The sequence below is a fragment of the Clupea harengus genome, unplaced genomic scaffold (genome assembly GCF_900700415.2).
Source record: "Clupea harengus unplaced genomic scaffold, Ch_v2.0.2, whole genome shotgun sequence".
In the NCBI taxonomy this organism is placed as follows: Eukaryota; Metazoa; Chordata; class Actinopteri; order Clupeiformes; family Clupeidae; genus Clupea; species Clupea harengus.
Genome location: NW_024879801.1, coordinates 2,228 through 27,990, shown reverse-complemented (window position 1 = coordinate 27,990; position 25,763 = coordinate 2,228). Strand labels below are relative to the sequence as shown.

Below are 25,763 nucleotides of genomic sequence, written 5' to 3'. Positions count from 1 at the left end.
AATTTTGTACTATAGGCTTGACATGATCTGCAGAGGATAAAATAAAATCTGCCTCCAAATAAATTGCACTTTCATGGAGACCAAATCTAAGAAGTATCGGTACTCGGTATCGGCAAGTACACAAATAAAAATACTCGTACTCGTATCGGTTTGTAAAAAAGTGGTATCGGTGCATCCCTAGCTACGGGTGTACGTCCTCCCGCGGTCAATGCTCTGCTGCTGCATTTTTAAATCCGGACGTTCGGGTCCCATGTCTTTCAGTCTCTTCTTATCGACATCTGATCGTCGATTGAAAGGTGTTTCACGAAGAGATACCAGAGTTCAGTTGCCATACTCACAGAATCAAAGTCTCTGCTAGCTATGTTGCTCTCCTAGATACGTGAGATTTATATGGGATGTGAGGGAATGATAAAGGTCTCTGATTCGACGAATAGTCCAGTGGCGTTGAAATAAGAAACAATGTCATTGGCTAGGGCGCAAAATTTTGCGCCCCAGGATCGAACTTTCATCCGCCAATGAGAAGCTGTCCTTGCTCAAATGTTGCAGAAAAGTATGAGAGCTCCCATTGACTTCCATTTGGCCAGCGCCCCTCCACGGAGGAGTGGCTTATTTCAGTGATAACGAATGGCAATATATTATATTTGGTCACATTTAAGTGGTTGTTGACAGGGGCTTACGGTCTCCCACACACATTTAACGCGTTAACACAGTACATTTCTTATTTTAATTGTTTGGTATATAATGTTTTTTTTTTTTTTTTTTCATCTAAAAATTTTAGGAGGGGCGGCGCCCTTGCGCCCTGTATTGACGCACCGCCACTGCATACAGCACATTTAACACCAAAGATGCCTAAGAAAGGCACACAACATCACTAACCACACCACACGCACACACACACACAATCAGCTATTCTCCTTGTTGCCAACTGGTACATGTCTGTGCAAACAGCAAGACTTGTCAGGCCTGTCACACACATGTTGTGTAAAGCTGGACTTGCACATGACAAATAATAAGACTTGAGACGAGTAAAATAATAAGACTTGAGAGAAAAATGCATTGCAGTTACCTGTAGTTTGAAGCATCAAGACCTTCATTTGCTTTCACCAGTTCAATGAAGGCCTTCCTCAGCTGGCCCATTCTCTGCACCTCTTGGTTGACAAGCAGCCTTTGGCGAATGATCCTCTCACAGAATAACTTATAGCTGACATCAAACGTGGCCTCATTCCTAGAACACATATAAATGAGAAGGAAATAAATGAATAAGGGTTGTTATTGTGTGCACATACAACAGAATGCAGATTGAATGTTTACTTATATAATGTTAAGTTAGTAGCTCCTTGAAATGCAATATAATAAATAACTTACTGTTCTTTCTCTGGTTTTTCAGGCCTCGTCAAAAATCTGGTGTACTGATTATAACAGCCTTTTTGGTACTGCACCTCCAGAGCCACACAGTTTTTGTCTTTTATATGCAAAAGAATACTTTGGTCATCCTTCAACTCGGCAGCTTTCTGCAATTGGCCTTAACAAAACAAAAAGGATAACTCAATGAGTTTGTTGACATATCTCACACATAATTGTACCTTTCAGTCACTCAACCACAGTGTGTGTGTGTGTGTGTGTGTGTGTTTACCTGCTGTTAATGTTTCAGCCTTTGACAGAGGATCCCTTTGTCGTTTGCCTGCTCGGTTGATGAACTTCTCCTTTTTTTGGCCAATTATGCTCAGGGCAGGAAGAACGGGGCCAGAGCCTGCGATTGGCAGCCCTGACCTGGATCGCAGTTTCTTTGTTAGACTCGTGGCCCGAGAAGTCGATGGAATGGCCTCGTGGTCTTCCGTCGCTTCTTGTCTCTCACGTGCGAGACGTCTTTCCACCTTTGCGATGGATTTTTTGTCCGTAAATCTACGGTAGCATGTGTGATGGAAACCAGCATCCTCGGGAATATTTTCAAACTCCACATCAACACAGTGTTTGAAGTTCTCAGCCATGTCTCGAGACTCACCCTCCAACCCGAGCCACATTTGTAGGCTTGTCCTGTATGTATTCCATCGTGTAGTGGTGAAATAATGTACCTCCTCGTGCTTGACTGAAGTAATATGCATAAAACAATGTTTGTTTTTTGATTTATTAAGACATTCCGGTGTATTTTCTTCGTCTTCCGTGCTGCTCCACGAAGGCATGGTGGACGCCATCTTGCAACTCTGTTGACAAAAAGCAGCTACCTTATTGGTGTAGCATGATCACGTGTCGAAAAGTGCCAGCACTCGCGACCAAGATCCTTGTGCGCTCTGAAGAAACTAGTTCAGCATAAAACATAGATGCACCAAAAATTGACTGGAAAGTCAGCGACGAACTTTTTTTTGGTAGCTAATAGGAGTGGGCGATATACCGGTTTGATAGTAAAAAACGGTATTGTGCCACGCCATGATATGGATTTTGCAATACCGTGGATACCGCGATTTATTCATAATTCATAAATTCGAATTTGGCATTCATATTGTTTTGTTCCAAATTTCAACTGAGTGATAGTACTAAGTAGCTACATCTTTTTTTATTTTAATCTAAGGTAAGATAAATTCCTGCATTAAAATAATGTATCATGACAGTCTGGATGATTTGAAGTGATCATTTATTTTCACACTAGTATTCAATTATCACGGCATAACTATTACGCTGAACTCTAAGTAAAGTACTAAAAAGTTAAAATAACGAAACCTGTAATTATTACCTGTGAAGGAATATCATTCACGTCTTACTAAACCTAGCCACGCGAAAGTGAACGAGGTAAACAAATCCTTTCTGTTTCCTCTTCTGAGCGCAGGTCACGTGAAAAATGATCCTAAGATCCGTATCCGAAGACCCAGTCAAAACGAACGAATCATTTCTGTTTTCTCTACCAGTGCTGAGCCTATGCAGGTCATGTGAAAAATGAACGATGAACGATGAACGAATCATTGATCTACTCGCTACCAGTGCTAAGCCTATGCAGGTCACGTGAAAAATGAACGATGAACAATGAACGATGAACAAATCATTGATCTACTCGCTACCAGTGCTGAGCCTATGCAGGTCACGTGAAAAATGAACGACGAACGATGAACGAATCATTGATCTACTCGCTACCAGTGCTGAGCCTATGCAGGTCACGTGAAAAATGAACGATGAACGATGAACGAAAGATTTACCCGAAGACTCGGTTGGCAGATGAACGAAACATTGACCCGAAGACACGGTCGGGAGGTGAACGATTCGTTCATCTGCCGGATACAGATCTTTAGATCATTTTTCACGTGACCTGCATTGGTTTAGTAGAGGAAACAGTTACCTTATTCTCTTTCGCGTGACCGCTGTTTTTAGTATAGAAACGTGAATTATATTCGTTCACAAGTCATAATGACTGGTTTTGTTATTTTCACTTTACATTTACACTTACAGTTTAGTGCAGTGTAATTGTTTGCCGTGATAATTAAATGCCAGTGTGATAATAAATGACAATTTAAAACCATACAAACTGTCATGTTGTAAAGTATTTAATAGAGGTTTTCTTTAAAAAATATGATCTGCCACACAAAAGCTGTCAGTCATGGCTGTCTCCAAGGGGACCGTGGCCCTTCTCCACCCTCCCCCACAGTTTTGCACTAGGTGACCTGCAAGCCATCTAGAAGTTAGTGTGTCGCTTTGAATGAAATGCCAAATAAAATGTGATGTAAAATGTTTTTATTATAACCCCAAATCCCAATATTGCACCATGTTACATGTATTAATAATTGACTTTGCATATAATAAATAATAACACAAAGATGATCCAAAGATCCGTATCCGAAGACCCAGTCAAAATGAACGAATCATTTCTGTTTTCTCTAGCTACCAGTGCTGAGCCTATGCAGGTCACGTGAAAAAATGATCTAAAGATCTGTATCCGGCAGATGAACGAATCGTTCACCTCCCGACCGTGTCTTCGGGTCAATGTTTCGTTCATCTGCCAACCGAGTCTTCGGGTAAATCTTTCGTTCATCGTTCATCGTTCATTTTTCACGTGACCTGCATAGGCTCAGCACTGGTAGCGAGTAGATCAATGATTCGTTCATCGTTCATTTTTCACGTGACCTGCATAGGCTCAGCACTGGTACCACTTGGTTGGCAGAAGGATCATTTCCCACGTGACCTGCATTCAACGAATCATTTCTGTTTCCTTGGCTGAGCCTATGCAAGTCCCAATGCGTGGCCACGAGAAAATGAACGAATCTTTTTTTTGAAAGGACTCGTTACTCTCGAGTCCTTGTAAGGATTCGTTCAAAATGAACGAATCGTTCAGGAACGACCCATCACTAGTAGGCAGGCTATCCACATCTCTCTCCATAGTTGTGTCGCCGTGTTGTTTTAGCCAAAGGTGTAAGCATCAGCAACCTGTTAAATCACCATTCAATTGGCAGCTTGCACATTGTCTACTGGTTGTTCATCATATTTCATATCATCATTCTTAACCCACATAGGTAAGGTAAATACAGTTGGCAGCTGCTAGCTTGTGATAAACTCGTGTTAATATGTGTGAAAATGAACTCTTTCATACGAAGTTGCACAGGCACCCTCAGGGTTTCTACCTTTTTCCATTATAATTTTATGATTAAATCGAGGAGACTATAACATCAGCTAGATAACTAGCTATCATTTCATGCAAATGTAACTCTTCCATTTAAATCGTTTATGCTAAGGTTATTTAAAGTTCCCTTAGCTAGCACAGCAATTTGACAACCATAACCAGGAAACACAACTTAAGCTGCAAAGTTTAATTTCTCAAAATCAGCTCACCATTAAAAAGCAGTCTTGGGTTCAAAGTGATTACAACCACTTGTGTGATGTTAAATGGCTTCACATAGATATAAACAATCCGGTACCACTTTACAATAAGGTTCCCTTTATAAAGGTTTATAAATGGTTTATAAATAGGTTATTAATTAGGTTGTAAACCCTTTGTAAGTCATTAATAAGCCATTATAAATGAGTTATAACACAGTTCTTAACACATCGATGCCGGCTCACTATTTGGTAAGATCCCCATTTTGGCAACCCACTGTCTATCCCTTAACTGGCTATACTAGCCCAATGCACACTCCCTACCATTCTTGTATCTGTTACTACCAGCACGTAGAGATTACCCCCGCACCGTGGCGGGGCCTCGCATGGAGGGGGGCTCGCGTGCCCCCCCCCCCCCCCCCCACAAAAAAATTTAAAACAAAAAAGTTTTTATTTTTTTTTAATTACATGGGATGCACACTATGTCCTTATTGTCTTGTCTGTGTTTCCAGAGTTCAGAGTTGATATAGAAATAAAGAAAAATATATTTAATTGTGCCTTCTTTGTTAGGTAGCCTAGTGACGTGACGACATAGGTCAGAAGGTCACAGACCGGCGCGCCCACGGCAAATAGGGAGCTTGAGTTTTGATATCTTGCCTATATATGCAGACATCAATAAAACACTTTGAAAGAAATAATGAGATTCAGACTGGAAAGGCTTTTCGTATATCCATGAACAACCGTCCAAGTGGCCCATCAGGGTGACCAGAGCCAAAAAGTCAATCATTTTATCCGGATCACGGCACCGTTGTAACAAGTCCTGCGTTGTGTTCTGTGTGAGTCTGTTTGCTGGGCAAGAAATGGCCACGCACTGAAGTTCTGATGCTTTGTTCCAGCGAAGTGGAGCTCCGTACACTGTACACAATAACATACAACGAGACAGTCTGTAACATGCAGTCGTCAAACACACTGGATATTAGCCTGTTAGCAGAGGGAAAACGTATGCTAGGAACCTCATGGCATAAGACAAAACAAGATAAATGCATTAAATATCACATCGTATGCATCACATGTTGCAGTTCACAATCTTTCAGTATATACGCCGTTATGTCATCATTATACCATGACTTTGAGGGTTTATCACCTATAAATATACGTATAGTTTCTTTGACATACCTCTCTTCAGATCAGCAACTTCAAACTGAAGCCTAAAAGGAGATATGCCAACAAAACCGAGTTTCTTAAAGGGGCAATACAAGTTGTACTCAGTGTGTTCAAATAACGAGATTTAGTATATACAAATCAGGATCAAATATGTAACGGAGTCCAAAATCGTTGCATTCATTTCATGAAATGTCACCAAATCCTGATTTGTTTATATTTAATCTTGTTATTTGAACACACTGAATACGTGAACTTCTATTGCCCCTTTAAGTAACTTGGCTTAGTTTGCGTCTAAAGTTAGCATGCTAAACTTTTTTGTTTTAAATTTTTTGGGGGGGGGGGGGGGGGGGGGGGGGCACGCGAGCCCCCCTCCATGCGAGGCCCCGCCACGGTGCAGGGGTAATCTCTACGTGCTGGTAGTAACAGATACAAGAATGGTAGGGAGTGTGCATTGGGCTAGTATAGCCAGTTAAGGGATAGACAGTGGGTTGCCAAAATGGGGATCTTACCAAATAGTGAGCCGGCATCGATGTGTTAAGAACTGTGTTATAACTCATTTATAATGGCTTATTAATGACTTACAAAGGGTTTACAACCTAATTAATAACCTATTTATAAACCTTTATAAAGGGAACCTTATTGTAAAGTGGTACCAACAATCCTAAGAGAAATAATGGGAAATCGACAAAGGGCTCACTCTGATATCAATGTAATGTTAGCGAATATTGCTCAAGCTAATATTTAGTCTTCGTCCAAAGCCAAATCTATTCTTGAGTTTCCAAAAATTTTCAAAAGCAATTTGGCTTTGAATGTGAGTATTCGATCGAGTTATCTTCTGTCCCGTCGTTTGAAGCATATCTTTTAGCTCCGGCATTGGTCTCCCATTATTTAACATTTCACGTTTCGATTGAAAGTCCAGTTTCAGGCTCTCGCGCACGCCCCCTTCATTGAGACAGAGGTACTGTTTGCCTCCCCTCAGTGCTTTTTCACTGCTACGCGGGTTTATGTCAGATCAGCAAGACTACATAGGTTCTACACATACGTGAAATACATGACCTATTCTATGGATAGAGAGGACATATAATACAAGTGTCCACAAATACTACAGTGGTGACAAACAACGAGAAAGCAAAAGGCATGCGCTCAACCCAGTTAGTGAGGGATTGCACAATCTGAGATGAGGCGCTGCTCGTCGCTGCCTCACCTGGCATGTCTCTCTGTTTGAACAGGACATGCGCAAATTCAGCGATTTTTGATTATAAAAATGCTTGAAATTATTGGAATCATACAGAAATTACATTTGTAGCACATATCAGTAGATACATATTTATTTTATCATTATTTGATTTTTACTTTTCATGATGACATATTTTGCCTTAACTAATATAATTAGAAGGGCTATTAAAATGTGATTCAGATTTTTTCCCCTCATATATCGTGATATCATATCGATATCGTCTGGACAGTGGAAAATATCGTGATATGAATTTTAGCTCATATCGCCCACCCCTAGTAGCTAAGCACGACTCTTTCTTTTTTTTTAACTAAATATTGTGTAGATGCACGCCTGTGGAGCGGGATTCGTTTTCTAAAGGACTTTTCGTGCTTCACATTGCGGCCTAAAAGGATACTGTCAGAAATCTTGGTGTCCTCTTAGACAGTGATCTAAATTTTAACAGCCACATGAAAGCAATTACTAAATCTGTGTTCTACCATCTCAAAAACATTGCCAAACTTAGGGATTTTATGTCAAAAGATGACTTGGAAAAACTAATCCATGCCTTTATCTCCAGTAGGGTTGATTACTGCAATGGGCTGTTCACAGGCCTTCCCCAAAAAAAACTTAAACAGCTTCAAATGATACAAAATGCAGCAGCCATAATTCTTACAAAAACAAAAAGAACTGACCACATAACCCCTATACTGAAATACCTGCACTGGCTCCCAGTAAATTACAGGATTGACTTTAAAACACTGCTGCTTGTTTTCAAGTCACTTAAAGCAGCATTAAGGAGTTTTTCCCTTGGAGCTCCCCCTTAAGGTTTGGAGGTATTTAACGTTTACTTCAGTGTCGTAAATACCCAGTTACGATAGATGCAGCCTCGCATACACTTGTATTGATGACCAGACGAAGTCAGAAACCAACAAATTATGTCAACCGATAAGGTAAGAATATTCAAAGATTTTACATAAATATGACTGCATAGTTTTATTCATTGTGATATCGGAGATGAATGCTAACACAACCAAATGAATGACAACATTTAGTTTAGATGAAATACCGATCGCGTTTTCAGCCTATACATTGTGTGATCGAATACAATATTATTGACAACACCAAAACGCTACATATTCATCATTTACATTGGAACGTGTAATTCATTACAAGCTAGCGAAGTTAGGTTTCCAAGGTTGCAAACTTCTAAGGCTTACCTTGCGTGTGATTGACTTAGACTAACGTGTGAAATCCTTGGCGTGTGAGACACTGATTTGCATGCTAGTCTGAGACGGTCGATGACTTTTGGCATCTACTAAAATAGGGTGACCAGACGTGCTCTCTTACCCGGACAGGTCCTCTTTCGAGACCTAAAAAATGCGTCCATCAGGGATTCCAAAAACGTCCGGGATTTTGCCTTGTCGGATATCTGTGTGTATCTGGGTCTTTCACAAACTAGTTATTACGCCCTTACAAGGTTTGGAAAGGGTATTTCCCTTACGTTCTACCTTCTTGCGCGAGCTCTGACTGTAGAGAGAACTGTCAATGGTCGATAGCCTTGTCAGTGCTGGCAGATGTACGATAATTATCCTCTAAATACGATCATTCTGAGCCTGTAGTGGCTAAAGTTCCTTTCTTGTTATCGGTAAATATTTCTTAACATAATTATTCATTTAACCACTCTTGGACGGAAAGAACGAGTCTACGCGTGTAATGTGTTTCAACAACGGTAGAAAAACTGTGTTCGCTCCGTCTTTTACTGAATTCTGAAACAATGAAACCAATCTGACCGTTGATACGTCAAATCTGACAGTTGATACATAAATGCGCGAGCTCACTACGTCACAGCTCACCTCTGATTATTCCAAGCAATGCATGTGCACTAAACATATTCTAAACTGAAATGAGAACTATAAATACAATTATGCAATCACTATAATGAACAATCACTGAATATCAATTTAAATAGTATAATATCTAAATCTGGATAACAATATGGAAAATGGCACTAACATTCCGGCCCCTAATTGCTCATCATGGGGATGACAATTACCTAACTAAAACTAAAAACCAATTTCTACATTGTAAAACCAATTTCTACATTGTAAAACCTTTCTCTACTCTTTCACTAAGGCCTAAGCCAACATAAACATCCTAGACTAGTCTAGGTGAGGCCTACAAGATAGACAACTGTAGAAAATAATAAAGTCCTAAATAATAATGTCCTTTATTGTCCATGAGATTCTTCCATCTCGAGCAGGAGACACAACTTATTTATGGGTCTCTCTAAGGTGTTGGTCTTCGTTTTGACAAGGACCCGATGGACGAACCCTTTGGCGTTGGGGATTGTCTTGTCCACTTTTCCCATTAACCAGGATCCTCTTGGAGCCCTCTCATCCAGGAAACCGCCTTCTTCAGGCTGTGCCAGTCAGAGTAGTGATGAATCAGCTTGAAGAAAGGGTCTGTGCTTGTGTCTACGGTCTTGATGATGTTCACGCTGATTGTACGCTTCACTTCAGCGTCGTCTTCACTTATCTCTCTTGAGAACTCTGATAGGACAGGCCAGTGAGACTCACTCTTGTCTAGGAAGTCAGGGCCTTCGATCCAGCTCTGACACTTCATGAAATGCTCTGCCTTCCTCCCTCTTGATGCGTAGTCAGCTGGGTTAGAAGCCGTGTTGACATACGTCCACTGTGCTGGCCTCGTGTTCTCTCTGATTGTCGATACTCTGTTTGCTACGAATGTTTTAAAACTAGCGCCGTCGTTGTCGATGTACTGGAGGACGGTGGTGCTATCTGTCCATAGCACAGACTCTTTGAGGTCCATCCGAAGCTCTCCCTTCATGAGATTATCCATTTTCACTGCAATGGTAGCCGTGTTGAGCTCGAGGCGTGGGATTGTGACTGGTTTAAGATTCTTGATCTCTTTTGCTCTTTCTTGTTCGGGAAGTGATGACAGCACTTTGCGGATGTTGCTTGACCACTTAGTCAAGCGGAATCCTCCACTCTCACACAGTGCAATGAGGTCCTTGGTCTTTCTTTTCAGGTTTGATGCCCGTTGCTCGGCAACAGATTTTTTTTTTGACATCACCACATTTTTGTTTCTGAGAGGCATCCCAATGCTGTAGTGCCCATTGACTTTCTTAATTGTCTCAGTCACAGACTTCATGAACTGAACGTCTTCTCGCAACATTTCTGACTTCTCTTCGCAGGCTTGCTCCGGAAAGTCATGGTTGTATTGCTGCAGCAGCATGTTGTCCACGCCACTGACTGAGATTCTGTTGACTGAAGCCCTTTGCCTGCAGTGGCTTGACTTATCTTGTCTTGACTCTTGGTGATCGTCACGTTTCTTGAGAGGGCCATTAACGACCCACCCGAGAGTCTTCTTTATTGCGTAAGGCCCGTCATCTTGGCTGTGGATTATCTTCCACGGCTCCATCGCAGAGTGAGCATTCATTCCAATTAGTATATCAACATCTGCGTCGATCTGTGGTAACCGTACATCTTTACGCAGATACGGCCATCTTTCCAAGTCCTTTTCAACAGGAACATTGTCCTTTGTTACAGGTATGTCTGTGTGAGTGTAGACATCTGGCAGGCTTATGTACTTGTTCTCTGTCAGACCGCACACTTCCAGATCTGAGAGCACGTAGCAGGACACAGGCTTCTCCTGTCCCATAGTACGGAGTAGCACTTGAGTTTTCTTACCATGGACGCCAAGCTGTCTCATCAACTTTTCGGAGCAAAACGTAGCGGAACTTCCTGAGTCCATGAACGCATACGTCTCTATTGTCGTGTTGCTCCTCTTGGATTTGATGCGCACGGGCACGATAGACAGGATACAGTCATTGCCTCCGGCCCCGGTGACTGCCGTGACTTCACTCTTGGCTAGCGCATCTTCTTGTGAAGCTGAGTGTCCGCTGGTAGAGCTTTGACCTTTCTCAGGCTTGGTCGGTGTTCTCGTCCCTTTTGCTGTGAAGCAGGCTTGGGTGTTTCTTGCTGCAGATTTCACAAGTGGCTCTCTTTTTACAGTCTTTTGCCATGTGCCCTTGGGTCAGACACCCGAAACAAAGTCCTTTACCTTTAATGAACTCGATTCTCTCTTTGTTTGGCAGACTTCTTATTTTGTAACATGCGCTCAGGGTGTGTCTGTTGTTGCAGTACAGGCATGGCTCTTGAAACGCGTTGCTTGTCTGCTTGTTCTTTCTTGGTTCTGAGGCATCCCCTTCGTCTGGCTTAACACTCGTAGCACAGCCAGTGGTTCTTTTCGGTCCGCCTTCCTGGGCAGATTTAAAGCTTGACCTGCCTTTTTCTTTAGCTTCGGAGTACTCGTTGACATCACCGAACAGTGGGTCTGAAGCTATCCTAGCTTGTCTGTTGATGTACATCGTGAGATCAGAGAACTTTGCTCTTCTTCCTTCCCTTTCTTGTATGTCGAAAGCTATGACTCTCCATCTTTCACGAAGTCTGAAGGGCAACTTTGAGAGGACGATCCGAAGGTTGCTCGGGCTGTTCATCTCCTCGAGGTATTCCATATTCTTCATGACATTGTTACATCCAGTGAGAAAGATGGAGAAGCTGTGAAGTGACTTGGCATCTTCTGCTTTGACTTGAGGCCATTTGAGAGCCTTGTCAACGTAGGCTGCAGCTATTTTATACTCATTGCCATAGTAATAGGTCAAGAGCCTTCTTGCTTCATTGTAGCCTTGTTGTGCGCTCATGTGTTGGCAACTTCTCACAAGTTCTCTTGGTTCACTGCTGGTGAATTGCTCTAGATAGTACAAGCGGTCTTCATCGTTGTCTGTACGACTGTGGATGATGTGCTCAAAAGCCTTCAGGAATGGCAGGAACTCGAAAGGATCGCCACTGAATACAGGGACTTCTCGTTGAGGTAAGTTGGCTAGTCTCTGTTGTGTGACTAACATCTCTGTGATATCCTTCTGTTTCAATATCACTTCGCCAAGTTCAACCTGCCTTCCATTGGAATTTGTACTTGTGTGGTTGTTGTTTTCTTCCTTAACTTGCACATAAGACTGGTGTGTAGTTGGAAAGTGAGAAGCACTGTTGTATTGGCTAACTCGAAGACTGCTGGTCAATTTTCTTCTGACATCTGGAGCAGGATGTTCGATGGTTGCTGCTGTATGCATGTTCTTGACGAGGTAGGAATTCATCCCGTCGTCATCCATGTTATCATATTCTTCCATAACTTGTAGCTTTGCTGTGGACTCTGCGATAGCAGTCTCAACCTCTAGCTCCTCTATTTGAGCCTTCAACTGAATCTTCTTGGCTTCCATTTGAGCCTCTTCCAACTGCAGTGCCTGTTTCTTCTTAAGCGCGGCTGCGCGTGCGAGTAGGGCTGCACGGTTAGCTTCCTCTTTTATACGCAGAGACGAAGCATTAGATGACACTTTGGATGACTTTGAATGTCTACTGCTTACACTTCGTACGGTGACTGAACTATAATTTTCTAGTACAGCGGATGCACTGTCGTCTGGATCCACATCTTCGGCGGCAGACTCACCTTGCTGTGTCGTCGCGCCAGTCTTGGCGTGCCGTCTTGCTTCTATTATCCAATGCTCCAATTTGGTCAAAAAGTTCTCATACTTTATAAGGTTTGGCTCACTCCAATACTGCTGGTCAGCTTTCTTTTCATCATCTGATAACAGTTCACTAACTGCATTGTTCACTTCAGTAAACCTATTCAGAAATTTCGAGTAATCACTGAGATGATGCTTTTCAATTAGGAGTGCATTTGAATAGTTTATCATGAGGTTTTCTATTTCCTCTGCTTTGGAGACAAGACGTGCTAATACACGTTTCCTGAGATTCATTTGTTCATCAAGTTTCTTTTCTAGGGCCTTTGTGGTCAACTTGATCTTTCTTTTTATGTCTAGCTCGACATTGCCTTCCATCCTGGTTTCATCCAAATCAGACATTTCAATTGGCTACTATTGTTAGACAAGTCTCTTATTATAGCAAGCTCTTGCAAACTTCTGAAATCCAGATCAACAGTCCTTTAACCTCAAAACATGCAAATGCTTTCCAGAAAAAGATTCCAGGGCTGTCTATATTTTCAGAATCAAACTCGAGCTTCTTCTTGGCTTATATGACTAGCTAGCAATAGCACTTTTCTCAAATGTCCTGTGTGGCCAATGGCTAGTAGCACATCTTGAAATTTCGAATATTTTTTACTTGGCTACGTTGATTCAAATGACAGAATTATACTTATTTTGCATTGACAAGCCAGATCTGTAGTTATAACTTATTTGTTCAATCAATTTTGTTTCTTTGTGTACTCATCCATCATCGTAGAAGTCGTCTGGAAATCCGGTAGGCTGCACAACATTGTAACCGCCGCTAGCTAATTCTTCAGCTGGCTAGCTTCCTTCGTCAACTGGTGTCCAGGGCAACGCATCTTTCCTCGGCTTCCGATGATCTTCTCTCGCCCTCGGCGAGTTTTTCTACTTAATGTAGTGGCTAAAGTTCCTTTCTTGTTATCGGTAAATATTTCTTAACATAATTATTCATTTAACCACTCTTGGACGGAAAGAACGAGTCTACGCGTGTAATGTGTTTCAACAACGGTAGAAAAACTGTGTTCGCTCCGTCTTTTACTGAATTCTGAAACAATGGCTGTGTTCGGATTCTTAGATAGCTGTCTAATCCTTGATCTCTAGTTGGACAGGTGTCTGACGAGAGAGGTCCTTTCGGGGGAAGGTATCTCAAAAACCGTTGATTTCGAACAGTCTATTAAGATAGGATGTACGGCAACATGACGCTGTGTCATCATCCTGTGTGTGCTTATTTGCTAGCTAGCAGCTACTGTTAGCGACCTGGCTAACGGATACATCGCTAACGAAACAGACTATTTTTGTTAATCAATCATGACATAAGTACATAGTACACTGTTTATTTCTCGGTAACTTTTTAAAAAAATTACCAAAAAAAGCAAAGAAACGTACATCGGTGAATACTTTTGTGGAACTTCGACGATTTCATCCGCCATCTTTTTTAAAATTTGTCTCCGGTTAGGGAATGGCGCAGAGAGTTATGGGTAATACCTGCCGCCATAAGACAGCAAGGCAGCTCAGAAGCTCTCTTAAAAAATGACCGTTATGTGACGTATTTCAAGGTATCTTACTAGAGAGGAAGAGAGGGTTTAAGACAATTCGAACAGTACTTGCTCTCTTGATAGGAAGGAAGGAAGGAAGGAAGGGAGCATTTTAAGCCAATTCGAACAGGCCCAATGAAACCAATCTGACCGTTGATACGTCAAATCTGACAGTTGATACATAAATGCGCGAGCTCACTACGTCACAGCTCACCTCTGATTATTCCAAGCAATGCAATGCATGTGCACTAAACATATTCTAAACTGAAATGAGAACTATAAATACAATTATGCAATCACTATAATGAACAATCACTGAATATCAATTTAAATAGTATAATATCTAAATCTGGATAACAATATGGAAAATGGCACTAACAGAGCCTTTGGTAAATTTCGTCGCGGGGGAGGGCTATACACTACCCCTCCCCCGCAACGAAGTGTCCTCTTTTTCACAAACTAAAATCTGGTCACCCTAACTAAATCTCCGTGAGACAGGGATGACACTGATATCGCTACAGCCTATTCTTTCATTAATTACATAGGCAGGGATGTACATCACAATACATCAATTTTCGTTGTTTTATCGACATAGGACAGATCACAATAGCTAACGTCAAAGACAGTAGAAACAGTTTATTATAACACTGTATTAGCTAAATTCGAAAGGATAATTCATGCATGGCTAATGGTGTATGAGGTTTGGATGTCAACAAGTTTTTTTCTATGGTTTTATTGCAGGAATCGACGTCATTGTCAACATCTGCCTCTTCTGAGGTAGAGACAGGTAGGGACCTTTACATTGGTGCACCTGCAGTAATTGCAGGGAGATGACAACAGACCAAGAAAGGCTCTGCTGCCGCCAGGCCCCTGAAAACTCCGTCAGCAGCATGGCACATATGCAGTTATATGTTCTTGACCCGGGCGTTTTACGGCTGGCATGGAACGGTGTGTTTGCTGTTGATGACGAACAGGAACCAGGGGTGGAGCAGCGACAGTACAGATATGCGGCATACCGCCAATTTGTACTGTGGCAGCATGGCCGCTTGGGTGAAGGCAATAGGGTTATTATTCCGAGCTGCTGCGTTTGGAAGATAAGAACTGCATTTCCTGACCCCTTGGGTCAATATGTTGGCTTCAGGGTGCGCCGTTTGGTGTAAATATGTAAATAGTTTTGTTATTTATGTTCAATGTCAAAACATGTACAGTTTGATGTTCATTGTTTTTTATTTACATATAAATAAAAAAATATTTCTTTTTACGACTCTTGAATTATTTGCAAATTATTTACATACACAGCTATGAAAGAATGGAATAGTTTAGAATTCACTTTGGGCACCACCCTCTCCCCGTGAAACCTGAGCCGCGACAAGTTCAAATGTGGATGGAGGCTGCGTTGCGGCAAGCAAACCCAAGCGCCTGGGATCATCAGGCCTTAGACCCTGTATTCTTGGAAGGCCCATTCCACTTCCCAGCCTCTCAGCAAGGATGGCCTTCTGCAGGTCTGGAATGTAATGGTAGCCTTTGCTCTCCTTCCAGTGCTCGGACTTCTTGTTGAAGTACTGTCTGTACCTAGTAAAGTAAAGTAATTGCACAATTCCACAACTGTTTAGGTAAGAACTAATGAATTGTTTTTGGTAGTACACTACTGTTATAGCAAAGCTTACATTCGGTGTCCATCCTTGCCACGTGCAGGAATGCGGTGGTTGTGATAGTTGTAATCGATTGTTGCAAGCAATGTCTGGGTTTTGTAAACAGGGGGGCTGTAGGCAAACCGCTTTCCTGCATACATGAGTATGTGGTTTTGGAAATTCTCCAAATCTGAAGTTGTCCTGAAAAACACATACATAACCCAAAAGGCCCAGTCAGTGACACACTTCTCACCACTAGATGCTACTCCAGGAAAAGTATCAGATGAGGCTTCATTTCAATTTCAATTATAATGTGCTTAGCAGTCAGGCCTAAGCAGCTGATTTTGCACACAAAACAAACATGGAAAATCACCCAGAGTTATACAATTATTGTATTGGTAATGGTTCTACAAGACAGACAAAAAAAGTTCAGAAATATGATCATAAGTGCTTGTGTGTATGTGCAAATGTATGACAAATACTAGCATTTGCATAACTATAGGGGCATACCTGAAACTTTTTGTTGTTCTGGAGTTTCTTGTATGTCCTCACCTGGAGGATTGGGTGTTGCCACATCAAGCACGGCTTTATCCATGCTTATCTCCAGGAGTTGGTTGATGTTGGCAGTCATAGCTGGGGCACTGCAAAGCAGCAAGATATGTACATAGAATCAATTTGAAGATCAAAAAGGAACAACTGCATCATGTTCTCCTAAAACGTTGTCTTCTCCTGAAAGACCAAAATATTTGTGATGCACCCTTCAACATAGCAGTAGTTCAACCTGAAATGCAACTAGAAACTGAAACATACCGTAGATGAAGAAAAGGACTATAGTCTTCATCAGAGCTGTCCCAATCTTCTTCCAAGCCCTTCTGATTAGGATCCTCCCAGCAATCATCCATGTCAATACTGTAAATAAAAATGATCATGCTGCTGCTCTTCAGCAATGCTCAAGGAGTGCATGCTGTGAATATAAAACGAATCTAAATAAATATATTCATCAACAAAACAATGCATTACGGTCGCAGTTGTAAGACGAACTCACCTAGATTCTAGCACACCAATCGCTTCGGTTTCTTTGCCCAACGGTTGAACACCTTGCATAGCGAATTCTTTGTCCCTGATTCAAAAGATAAATAAGTCAGTCACAACTTGCAATGTCCTGCATGGCTGGTTTAGAAACGCAGTTCTAAAGATACATACCCATCTCGGTCGGACTCTTCTGAAATACTAGATACAGGCGGCGGTGGTGGCTGTGCATGTCCCTTGCTGGGAGTAGACATTCCCTACCGCTTTTGATAGAAAGAACCAATTCAGTATGTTTGCCGCTACATCTTTATATATGTTTTCACAAATCACGGCATTCAAGTCAGGTAACACACAAGTAGCATACTAAGCTAACGAAACATGAACCACAGACCAACTGGCTGTAAGGGAATGCTAACAGACAAAGTCAACTATCGCTAAATTCCTTGGAAATATCTGGAATATCCTGAGACTAGTGGAGCTTGGGTGGCAAGTTAGCCAGATAGCGATCACAATAACATTACAAAGAAGTGTATACGACGTTATTACTAGCTACTCGATTATTACTAGCATCATTGTCCAAGCGTGTTATAACAAGATGGCTGATATCGCTAACGAGATGTCTTGATAGCGGCTAAGCTAGGGTGACCAGACGTCCTATTTTACCCGGGCGGACAAGTCCTCTTTTACCTGGACAAAAAAGAGGACGTAACCCTAGCATCAATGTCCAAAAGTGTTATAATAGGGTGACCATATTTGAGTTTGTGAAAAAGAGGACACTTCGTCGCAGGGGAGAAGGCAGGGTAGGCTAGTGTTTAGCATGCTGGACCCCGCACCCTCCCCCAGCGACGAAGTCCTCTTTTTTAGAAAACTAAAATCTGGTCACCCTAAAGCCTAGCAAAACCTATTGAAATGTGCTTTCCTCGAGTATGACAAACTAGCGAGTCAAAAACTTTGATAACACAGTCAAACATCAAGCAAGAGACAGTACAAACTACTTACTAATCCAGCAGAAAGATGCCTAGCTGTGAATCGAACTTGTATCCAAATGTGTCTTTCAGCTCTCTCCAACGAGTAAAAGCGGTTCCGATTGTGACCCTAGTCCGATCTCTTGCTCTGTCGGCCTCTCTTTTTCTCTTCTTTGCTTCATCAGACATCGTCTTCTTCTGTTTCTTTGGTGCGTTCTCCATGATGAATACTGACAAGACTTCGCTGGCTTCTCGTTTATACTGTAGCTGCGAGCGTGGACTGGCACTATATGACATTGCGTAATCACTGCCAGAAAGCAGGTCGAAGTACATCCGCCCCCAGATCGGGCGGCCTCAGAATCCTACATAGCGGAGTTATTTCCCCACAGACCCCCGATGGCAATGGCGGAGGCGCAAATCGCCATATTAAAAGTCATTGTAGCGGCACAATTTTTTTCAAGCTGTTATTTTAAGGTACAATTGTTGCATACTGTTACTTTAATGGGATAAAGTATCTATCTGACATGTTTCAGCAGTACGTACCACTCAGATCTCTCAGATCGCAGCATACATTTCTATTAGTAAAACCCACTGTCCAAACTAAACAGGGTGAAGCAGCACTCAGCCACTATGCGGTTCACCTCTGGAACCAACTTCCAGAAGACATTAAAAATGCTCCAACTACTTTCAGTTTTAAATCTAGACTAAAGACCAAACTTTTCTCAGATGCCTTCTGCTAACTGGCCATGAACAGTTCCTTTGAAGTATTATTGCTTACTGTAGTAGACTAGTGATTGTTATTATTCTTTTTATGCTTTTATTTCCTATATTTTACTATTTTTATGCCTTAATGTTCTCATGCTTTTATTTTCTATAATTTACTGTTTTTTATGATCATGCACTTTTTACTTTTTTTTTATTTATGTGAAGCACATTGTTGTGCATGTATGTGAAGCACATTGAATGACCACGGTGTATGAATTGTGCTATATAAATAAAATTGCCTTGCCTTGCCTTAGATTTGGATGAACTGTATAAATTGAACTTTAAAATTTGGTAAAAATGTCTTTTTTTATTGATTTCATTGTGAAAACCTTTAAGAAATATTTGTAAAAATACTCTTCAGAAAAGGGAAGGAAACACAATCTGAACAGGTTAATAATAATACGTTTTTACTATAGTTTATTACTATGTTTCGGTGACCATTTTTGGGAGAGGAAAAACATTCCAACACATTCTGAAAATACAATATGAAAATTGACGGTTAATTTACTAGATATGTGTACTTTAGATATGGTACAATATATATACGGACAAAGTTTTGGGAATAAAACATACAAATTTTCAAAATATTTCCAACCTGACTTTGCACCAATTCGGTAGAATGGCCCTTATATCAGAAATGCAATTTACCAAACAATCAATAGAGCTGTAGTTGTTGGGTGTTACAGAAATATAGAGCTGGGTGTCATCCGCATAGCTATGATAGTCGATGTTGTACCTCCAAATTACACTACCAAGGGGTAACATGTATAAACTGAACAGTAAGGGCCATAAAATGGATCCTTGAGGGACCCCACAGGTCATACAAATGTTTTTTTGAGCTGTGATCTCTGAGGGCGACAAAGTATTCCCGGCCAGTTAGATAGGTCCTAAACCAGCGAGGCCAACCCAATTTTCAAGTCTATCAATAAGGATATCATGATCGACAGTATCGGCTGGGCTCAGATCCAGAAGGGCCAAGACAGATGGTTTTTTGGAGTCAGCATTAATCCTGAGATCATTTACAACCTTGACTAATGCCGTTTCTGTGCTATGTTTGGAACGAAAACCAGATTGGAAAGTGTCAAAGGCAGTTAGCATCTAACTTTAAAGAAATGTTTTATCCAGGATTTTGCTAAATTGCTTTTCTTCAGGAGAGGTCTCACCAGGGCAGTTTTAAGTTCTGATGGGAAAATACCTGTAAGCAGGGAACAGTTAATAATGGCTAGAATGTCCTTAGACACAGAGTTAAAGATGGTCTTAAAAATGTGGTGGGAATGGGATCAAGAGGGCATGTAGACGGCTTCAGTTGTGACACTACTTTGCTCAGCATTTCTATATCAGCCAGTGCAAAAAAGCTCATACTGTTACAGCATGGTGGAAGGGGATCAGAAAACAAGACATTTGGAATTTCCTGAGCAATATTCATCCTAATGTTCGTTATTTTATCTCTGAAGCATGCTGCAAATTCCTCACATTTAGAGGTGGAAAAGAGACTATCATCTACTTTGGGTGCAGGATTTATAAGGCTGTCGATTGTTGAGAAGAGCACCCTGGAATTGTTAGAATTTATAGATATCAAATTAGAGAAATGATCTTTCCTAGCATGTCCTATTGCTCGATTAAAAACTGAAAGATGATCCTTAAAAATATCAAGGTGGCAATTTTGTATTCAGAGTAGTTACTAGATCATTAACACATGATGGCCCCGCATCTGGGGTTTTTCTACTAGTTATGTTCATCATTACTTTGAAATTCTCAGATGCTGCAGAGTTAAGATAGCGTTTCTTAATAAAACATTCAGCACTATTTTTAACTTTAGGTACCAGTGCTGTAAAGAAAATACAAAAGTGGTCAGAAAGAGCAAGGTCACAGATAGACGATATAACAGTTGTAAGACCCTTTGTAATAACTAGATCAAGGATGTGGCCACGGTTTTAGTGGGTTCAGTAATGTGTTGTGTAAAGTCCATGGAATTCAAGAGATTCATAAAATCCCTGGCCTTTGAGTTGTTCCCATTATCCACATGTATGTTAAAATCACCAGTGATAATAATCTTATCGTAGTTTGTGTGGATAATGGAGAGTAGTTCTGAAAAGTCTGTTAGAAAAGTGGAACATTGCTTGGGTGGCCTACAGTTACTGTCAGAACAGGAGGCTAGCACTTTAGAACCATGGCATGATATTCAAACGAAGCAAAATCATCGAAGGAGATGCTCCCTTTTTTACCAGTTCTAATAGACTGAAAAAAGCTATAATTGGGAGGGGACACTTCAATAAGAGCTGCAGACCCATTTATGTTTAGCCAGGTTTCTGTTAAAAACATACAGTCTAATTTACGTTCACATATAAGATTGTTAATGAGAAATGTTTTGCCTGATAGGGACCTAATATTTAGCATTGGCATTGAAATATTTTCTGGATAGAGTGGCTGACAGGAAGGAGGAATATGCCGAGGTAAAGATAGAATATTCGCTGGGCTTCTATTGTTACTATTGTATCTATGGCCTTTGTTTATGGGTTTGGTAGAGATTAAAATTGGAATAGGATTATAGGCGCATGCCATAATATTATATGAAGCATCCTGTTCTGAGGTAGTGGTGTCATATATTGCTCTGTAGAAAACATTGACAGATTCAGATTAATTTACATATACAGTGTTAGTAGAGTTAATACCTGGGGGGCATGAGTCTGTGATGTTTTCTACAGAATGATTGTAAGAGTGGAAGGATGTAACTGTCAGGATCCTGCTCTGTCTTTATTTTATTATTCCTTGTTCCCGAGAAGTGCTTTGCCCTGTTTGTTTTACTTTGTCTTGTGCTTCTTGTGTTTGTTTTGTCATGCCATGTGTTTTCTGTCTTCATCATCTCTCGACCCACCTATCACAGCACCAGCTGCTGACCCCGCAGCACCCGCTGCCGGCGCTGGTCCCGCAGCATCCGTTGACACTGATGGTGACGCTGATGGCAATGCCATGAAGGCCTACGACGCAACACCCCCAGCCGCCACTGACCCTTCAGCCCCAGGCTGTGAATCTCTGAATAGATGATGCACAGCATATACAGTATGTATGCATACATTTACATGTTTTAAATTACAACAACAAACCTAAGAATAGGTCAACAAACTCTCAAAGTGGGGTCCAGAGACCCATAGCTTAGGGATCCTTTTCCTTGATGGGGTGCCAGGGGGTCCCAACAAAGAAAAAGAAAAATCAGTTTTGACTATAATTCCAACCATAAGTAATAGAATGTATGACTGATTTGGTAATGGGTTTCATACAATTTTTGTAATAAAACATCTAAACTCAAAAATCTCATCAGATGGGGGATCCTGGAAAAGAATCAGGGATCCCTCCCTGGTCTAATTTGTGGCAGTTTAGGGGTCCTTGACTGGTTTGAGAACCGCTGTGCCAAATAATATTTGAACATCCCAATTACAGTGCTGTTTTTTTTTAAAGGTGTATTCACCTTGAACTTAAAATAAAACTGACATAAACAAATAGTGAAAGCTGGTTTACACAATGAAACAAATGGCACTCTGCCTAGACGCCATGTTGGCTGCAGTCTAAGCAAAACAAAGCTGCGTGCGCGTAACGGCACCTAAATCGATAGCGGAATCTTAAAGGACTTTGGCTAACGATTCAAAGGAATCTGTCCACTGGGAACCGTTTTTAACAAGAACCGGTTCTCGATTCCCATCCCTAGTGCTTTCCCCTGTTTGTTTATTTTGTCATGTGCTTCTTGTGTTTGTTTTGTCATGCCATGTGTTTTCTGTCTTTGTCCTGGCTTTGTATATAAGACTGCACTCCCCGTGTCTGAACATTAAGTCTGCCAACCAGAGAGGTGAGTGTGTGGTTGTTTTAGTATTTGTTGCATATTTGATAAACTTGTCAAATTAATATTTGTATTTATTATTCCTTTTCTATTATTATGTATTGTATATTTGCATTTATTTTATACCAGTTATTATTGTATATATTAATTCTAAGTATTTGTATTTTAGCAAAATAAAAAAGCTCTCGCTGTTGGGTTCACCAGAACAGTGTTTGGCATTTGCCCTGTAATTTTAACATCATACTGTGGCAATAATAACTACTTACTGATCGAGAGTGAGGTCCTGCCAGGAAATATCAAACTGAGGCTTTGGCATATCAACCGAACGATAGCGATTCAGTACCACACTTACAATACATTATTGGTTTTTTTTACAGCCAGGATGAGGGTGATTTTGTCTCTTTGCTTTCTTCATTTACTTGGACTGACAGTTCTGGCTGACATTCAAGGTAAGACCACTGCTTTGATTGGTTGTGAGATGCCACATGACATCTGTTCTGTATACAGAATGCATATGTCCAGCAGGGTGAGAAAAGTGAGAGTGTCATATTACAATGGAACTGGTAACATATCATCTCATTAGTGGATGTCCGCATTTCACATCTAATTCACTGTATACACAATGTAAAATTCTATATGGTAAAGACTAAAATAAAAATAAAATGAAGAATAAATATATAATAAAGAATATTTTTGCATTCATTGCTTTATAGCATTTATAGCATTTATATCATGATCTCAGATTACACTGATTAAGCCACGTGTACTGGATATAAGGCAAAGAAGAGACGTCACTGTATTTTTCATATTGGAACATACCTATTTACATACATACATACATACTTATAGTTTGACTCCAAACTATCTCCTGTAAAACTTCTTAGATGCTGTACAGTTAGTTTTGCTGACCAATTTCTCTAATTCCCCAATTGGTGGAGCCATTATGCATTTAAAATAATTAATGATCAATATTATCCCATGATCAAACAGTGAATCTTCCTCCGGGTGATCTACCGCATATGGTCTTTTTTCATCTTACAAAATTGAATGTTTCAAAATACACTGTTGATCCATATGGCATGCAATGAAATGTCTTGCTTTTAACTAATTCCTGAATGTACGGTATTCCCTCTTAGAGAACATGGCTTTGAGGGGGGTGGCTACACAGTCAAGCCTTTCTTCTTTGGGATTTGCCTTAACAAAGAAAAGAAAATAAGATACGCTGTTGTTGTTCAAGTAATATTGATGTGAAAACTATTTTTCTTTGACAGCTAAAAATGTAGCATTGTACGGAAAGGCCACCCAGTCAGACCTCATTACAAGACCCTGGGCAGGGGAAGGTCATGCCCAAAATGCCATAGATGGAAATCGTGACCCAGATTATCATCATGGATCTTGCGCTCATACTGAAGAACAGACTCATCCCTGGTGGAGGGTTGATCTACTGAGGCAGTACACTATTACTTCAGTGGCCATCACCAATAGAGGAGACTGCTGCGCTGGACACATCAACGGAGCTGAGATTCGTATCGGCAACTCCCTGCTGGACAATGGCAATCGCAATCTACGGTAAGATTCTCATTTGCTCTAGTTGTTAACTGATTGAAAGTGACTGGGTCGAAAGGTTATTTCAGAATTTCTTATGCATAGGTCCACGGTCCATTTCAATGAGCAGCTGCAAATGCAAAAGAAAGTGATAATGAATATTGTTTACTCTTCCGCCTCCTTCCCCTGATATCACTGTATTGCAGTAGGTGGTTTGTAAAGCAAATATGTCTAAGAGAACCGCTTCACTGAGGCAACACTGAGGTTTTTTTTTTTAAGTTTTAGGTACAATGTACCATAAACTCTTGACTCAAATTATATGTTCATTTTGTAACATGTTGCAATGTTATGCAAGGAGTGCACTGTATTCAGTAATTAATCAACCAATTAATGAATTGGAAATTGGAAATCAATAAGTAGAGATATTCTGTCCTGGCATATTTGTCAAAGTGATTAATCATGATAAGGCAAACTCAGACAAGGTAATTGTTTTCATATAATTGTGCTGAATATTTGACATGTGTACACAGAACACTATAACTCTTGACTTCACTTTCAGGGCAGCGGTTATATCCTCCATCCCAGCTGGGAAAACCCACACCTTCAGCTGGGATAAAGGGGTGGAGGGCCGCTATGTTAATGTTGTTTTGCCTGGAAACAACAAGGTTTTGAGGCTTTGTGAGGTGGAGGTGTATGGCTATCCATCACCAAATGGTAAGCATTGTCCTAGTAAATATATCACACTTATCACAAAATACACAAAATATTTAGGTTTTTATTTCATTTAGAATAAAAGCATGTCATTTTCGGTAAATTAAATGGAAGAGGGATCTAAGTACATTTCTTGAGGCATGTTACTTCCTGTCAATTAAACACATGTCACGTCTGCGCTGCCATCTGCTCCGGTCACGGCCCCTTCAGCACACTCGCACTCGCCCAGCTGCACATCATCCCAATCATCAGTCACGTCCACTCTCCCCAGCTGCACGCTTTTCACTTCTCCAGATCACAATCACACGCACCTGTTTCACACTCTACTTATACTCTTCACTCCCCTGACTCCAGTGTCTGGTCTCGTCGTTATATGGGCAAAACTACTGCCCGAGACCGCCATCTCCACGACTCATCCAGGATTCCGCCTCCTGTTGTTCTGCTTTTGTGATTTCCTTGTCTGCTGGCTTCTATCCCAGCAAGCTCTCTGTCCGCTGTCTTCCACGTCAGCGAGTTCCGTGCCTCCTGGCTCCCACGCATACGTTTCCCAGAGTTCCGTGCCTCACGAGCCCAGGTCTTCCGAGAGTTTCTTTTCTGGCTTCGTGCCGTGTATTTCTGTTCTGTGCCCTCGCGCTTTTGAGCCAGAGTTAGACTTTGTTGATTCTTTGATCCTACGTTTGTATTCCTAGATATAGTCTCTGTCTTGGTTGGTTTGTTTGTTTACTATCCCCTGTAAGTTCAATAGTTACTCCCCAGTTTTGTTAGTCACCCAAAGTTTGTCTTTTCCAGAGTTAGACGCCGTGTATCTTGGTTCCGTTTTATTTTGCCTTTTTAAGTGTAAGTTATTCTAGTTTCATTCCTGAGTCCTGTTAAACACTTGGTTAGGTGTAGTGTCTTGTTTAAGTGTTCCAGAGTGTGACTCTGTTTAGTCTAGTTCTGTCTCTTTTCTAGTCTTGTCTTAAGTTTGTCTTGCATACTTCTGAGTGTCTCCTATTTGTTTC

At 41.0% G+C, this 25,763-nt stretch overlaps 1 protein-coding gene and 1 long non-coding RNA gene across 2 annotated transcripts in view; one reads left to right on the top strand and one right to left on the bottom strand.

Annotated features, from left to right (window-relative positions):
• LOC122130414 (fucolectin-like) overlaps positions 1–25,402 on the top strand; it is a 66,713-nt gene extending 41,311 nt beyond the window's left edge. The window contains exons 2-4 of the mRNA XM_042705150.1: positions 23,761–24,075; positions 24,611–24,780; positions 25,242–25,402. Of these exons, the coding sequence (XP_042561084.1) occupies positions 23,761–24,075; positions 24,611–24,780; positions 25,242–25,402 (646 nt within the window). The remainder of the gene's footprint in view (positions 1–23,760; positions 24,076–24,610; positions 24,781–25,241) is intronic.
• LOC122130413 lies at positions 15,673–16,488 on the bottom strand. Its single transcript, XR_006151875.1, has 3 exons — positions 16,426–16,488; positions 15,952–16,116; positions 15,673–15,856 (listed from the first exon to the last, which is right to left on the bottom strand). It is a non-coding gene; the product is annotated as an uncharacterized LOC122130413 (long non-coding RNA).
• Positions 25,403–25,763: the final 361 nt, after the last annotated feature.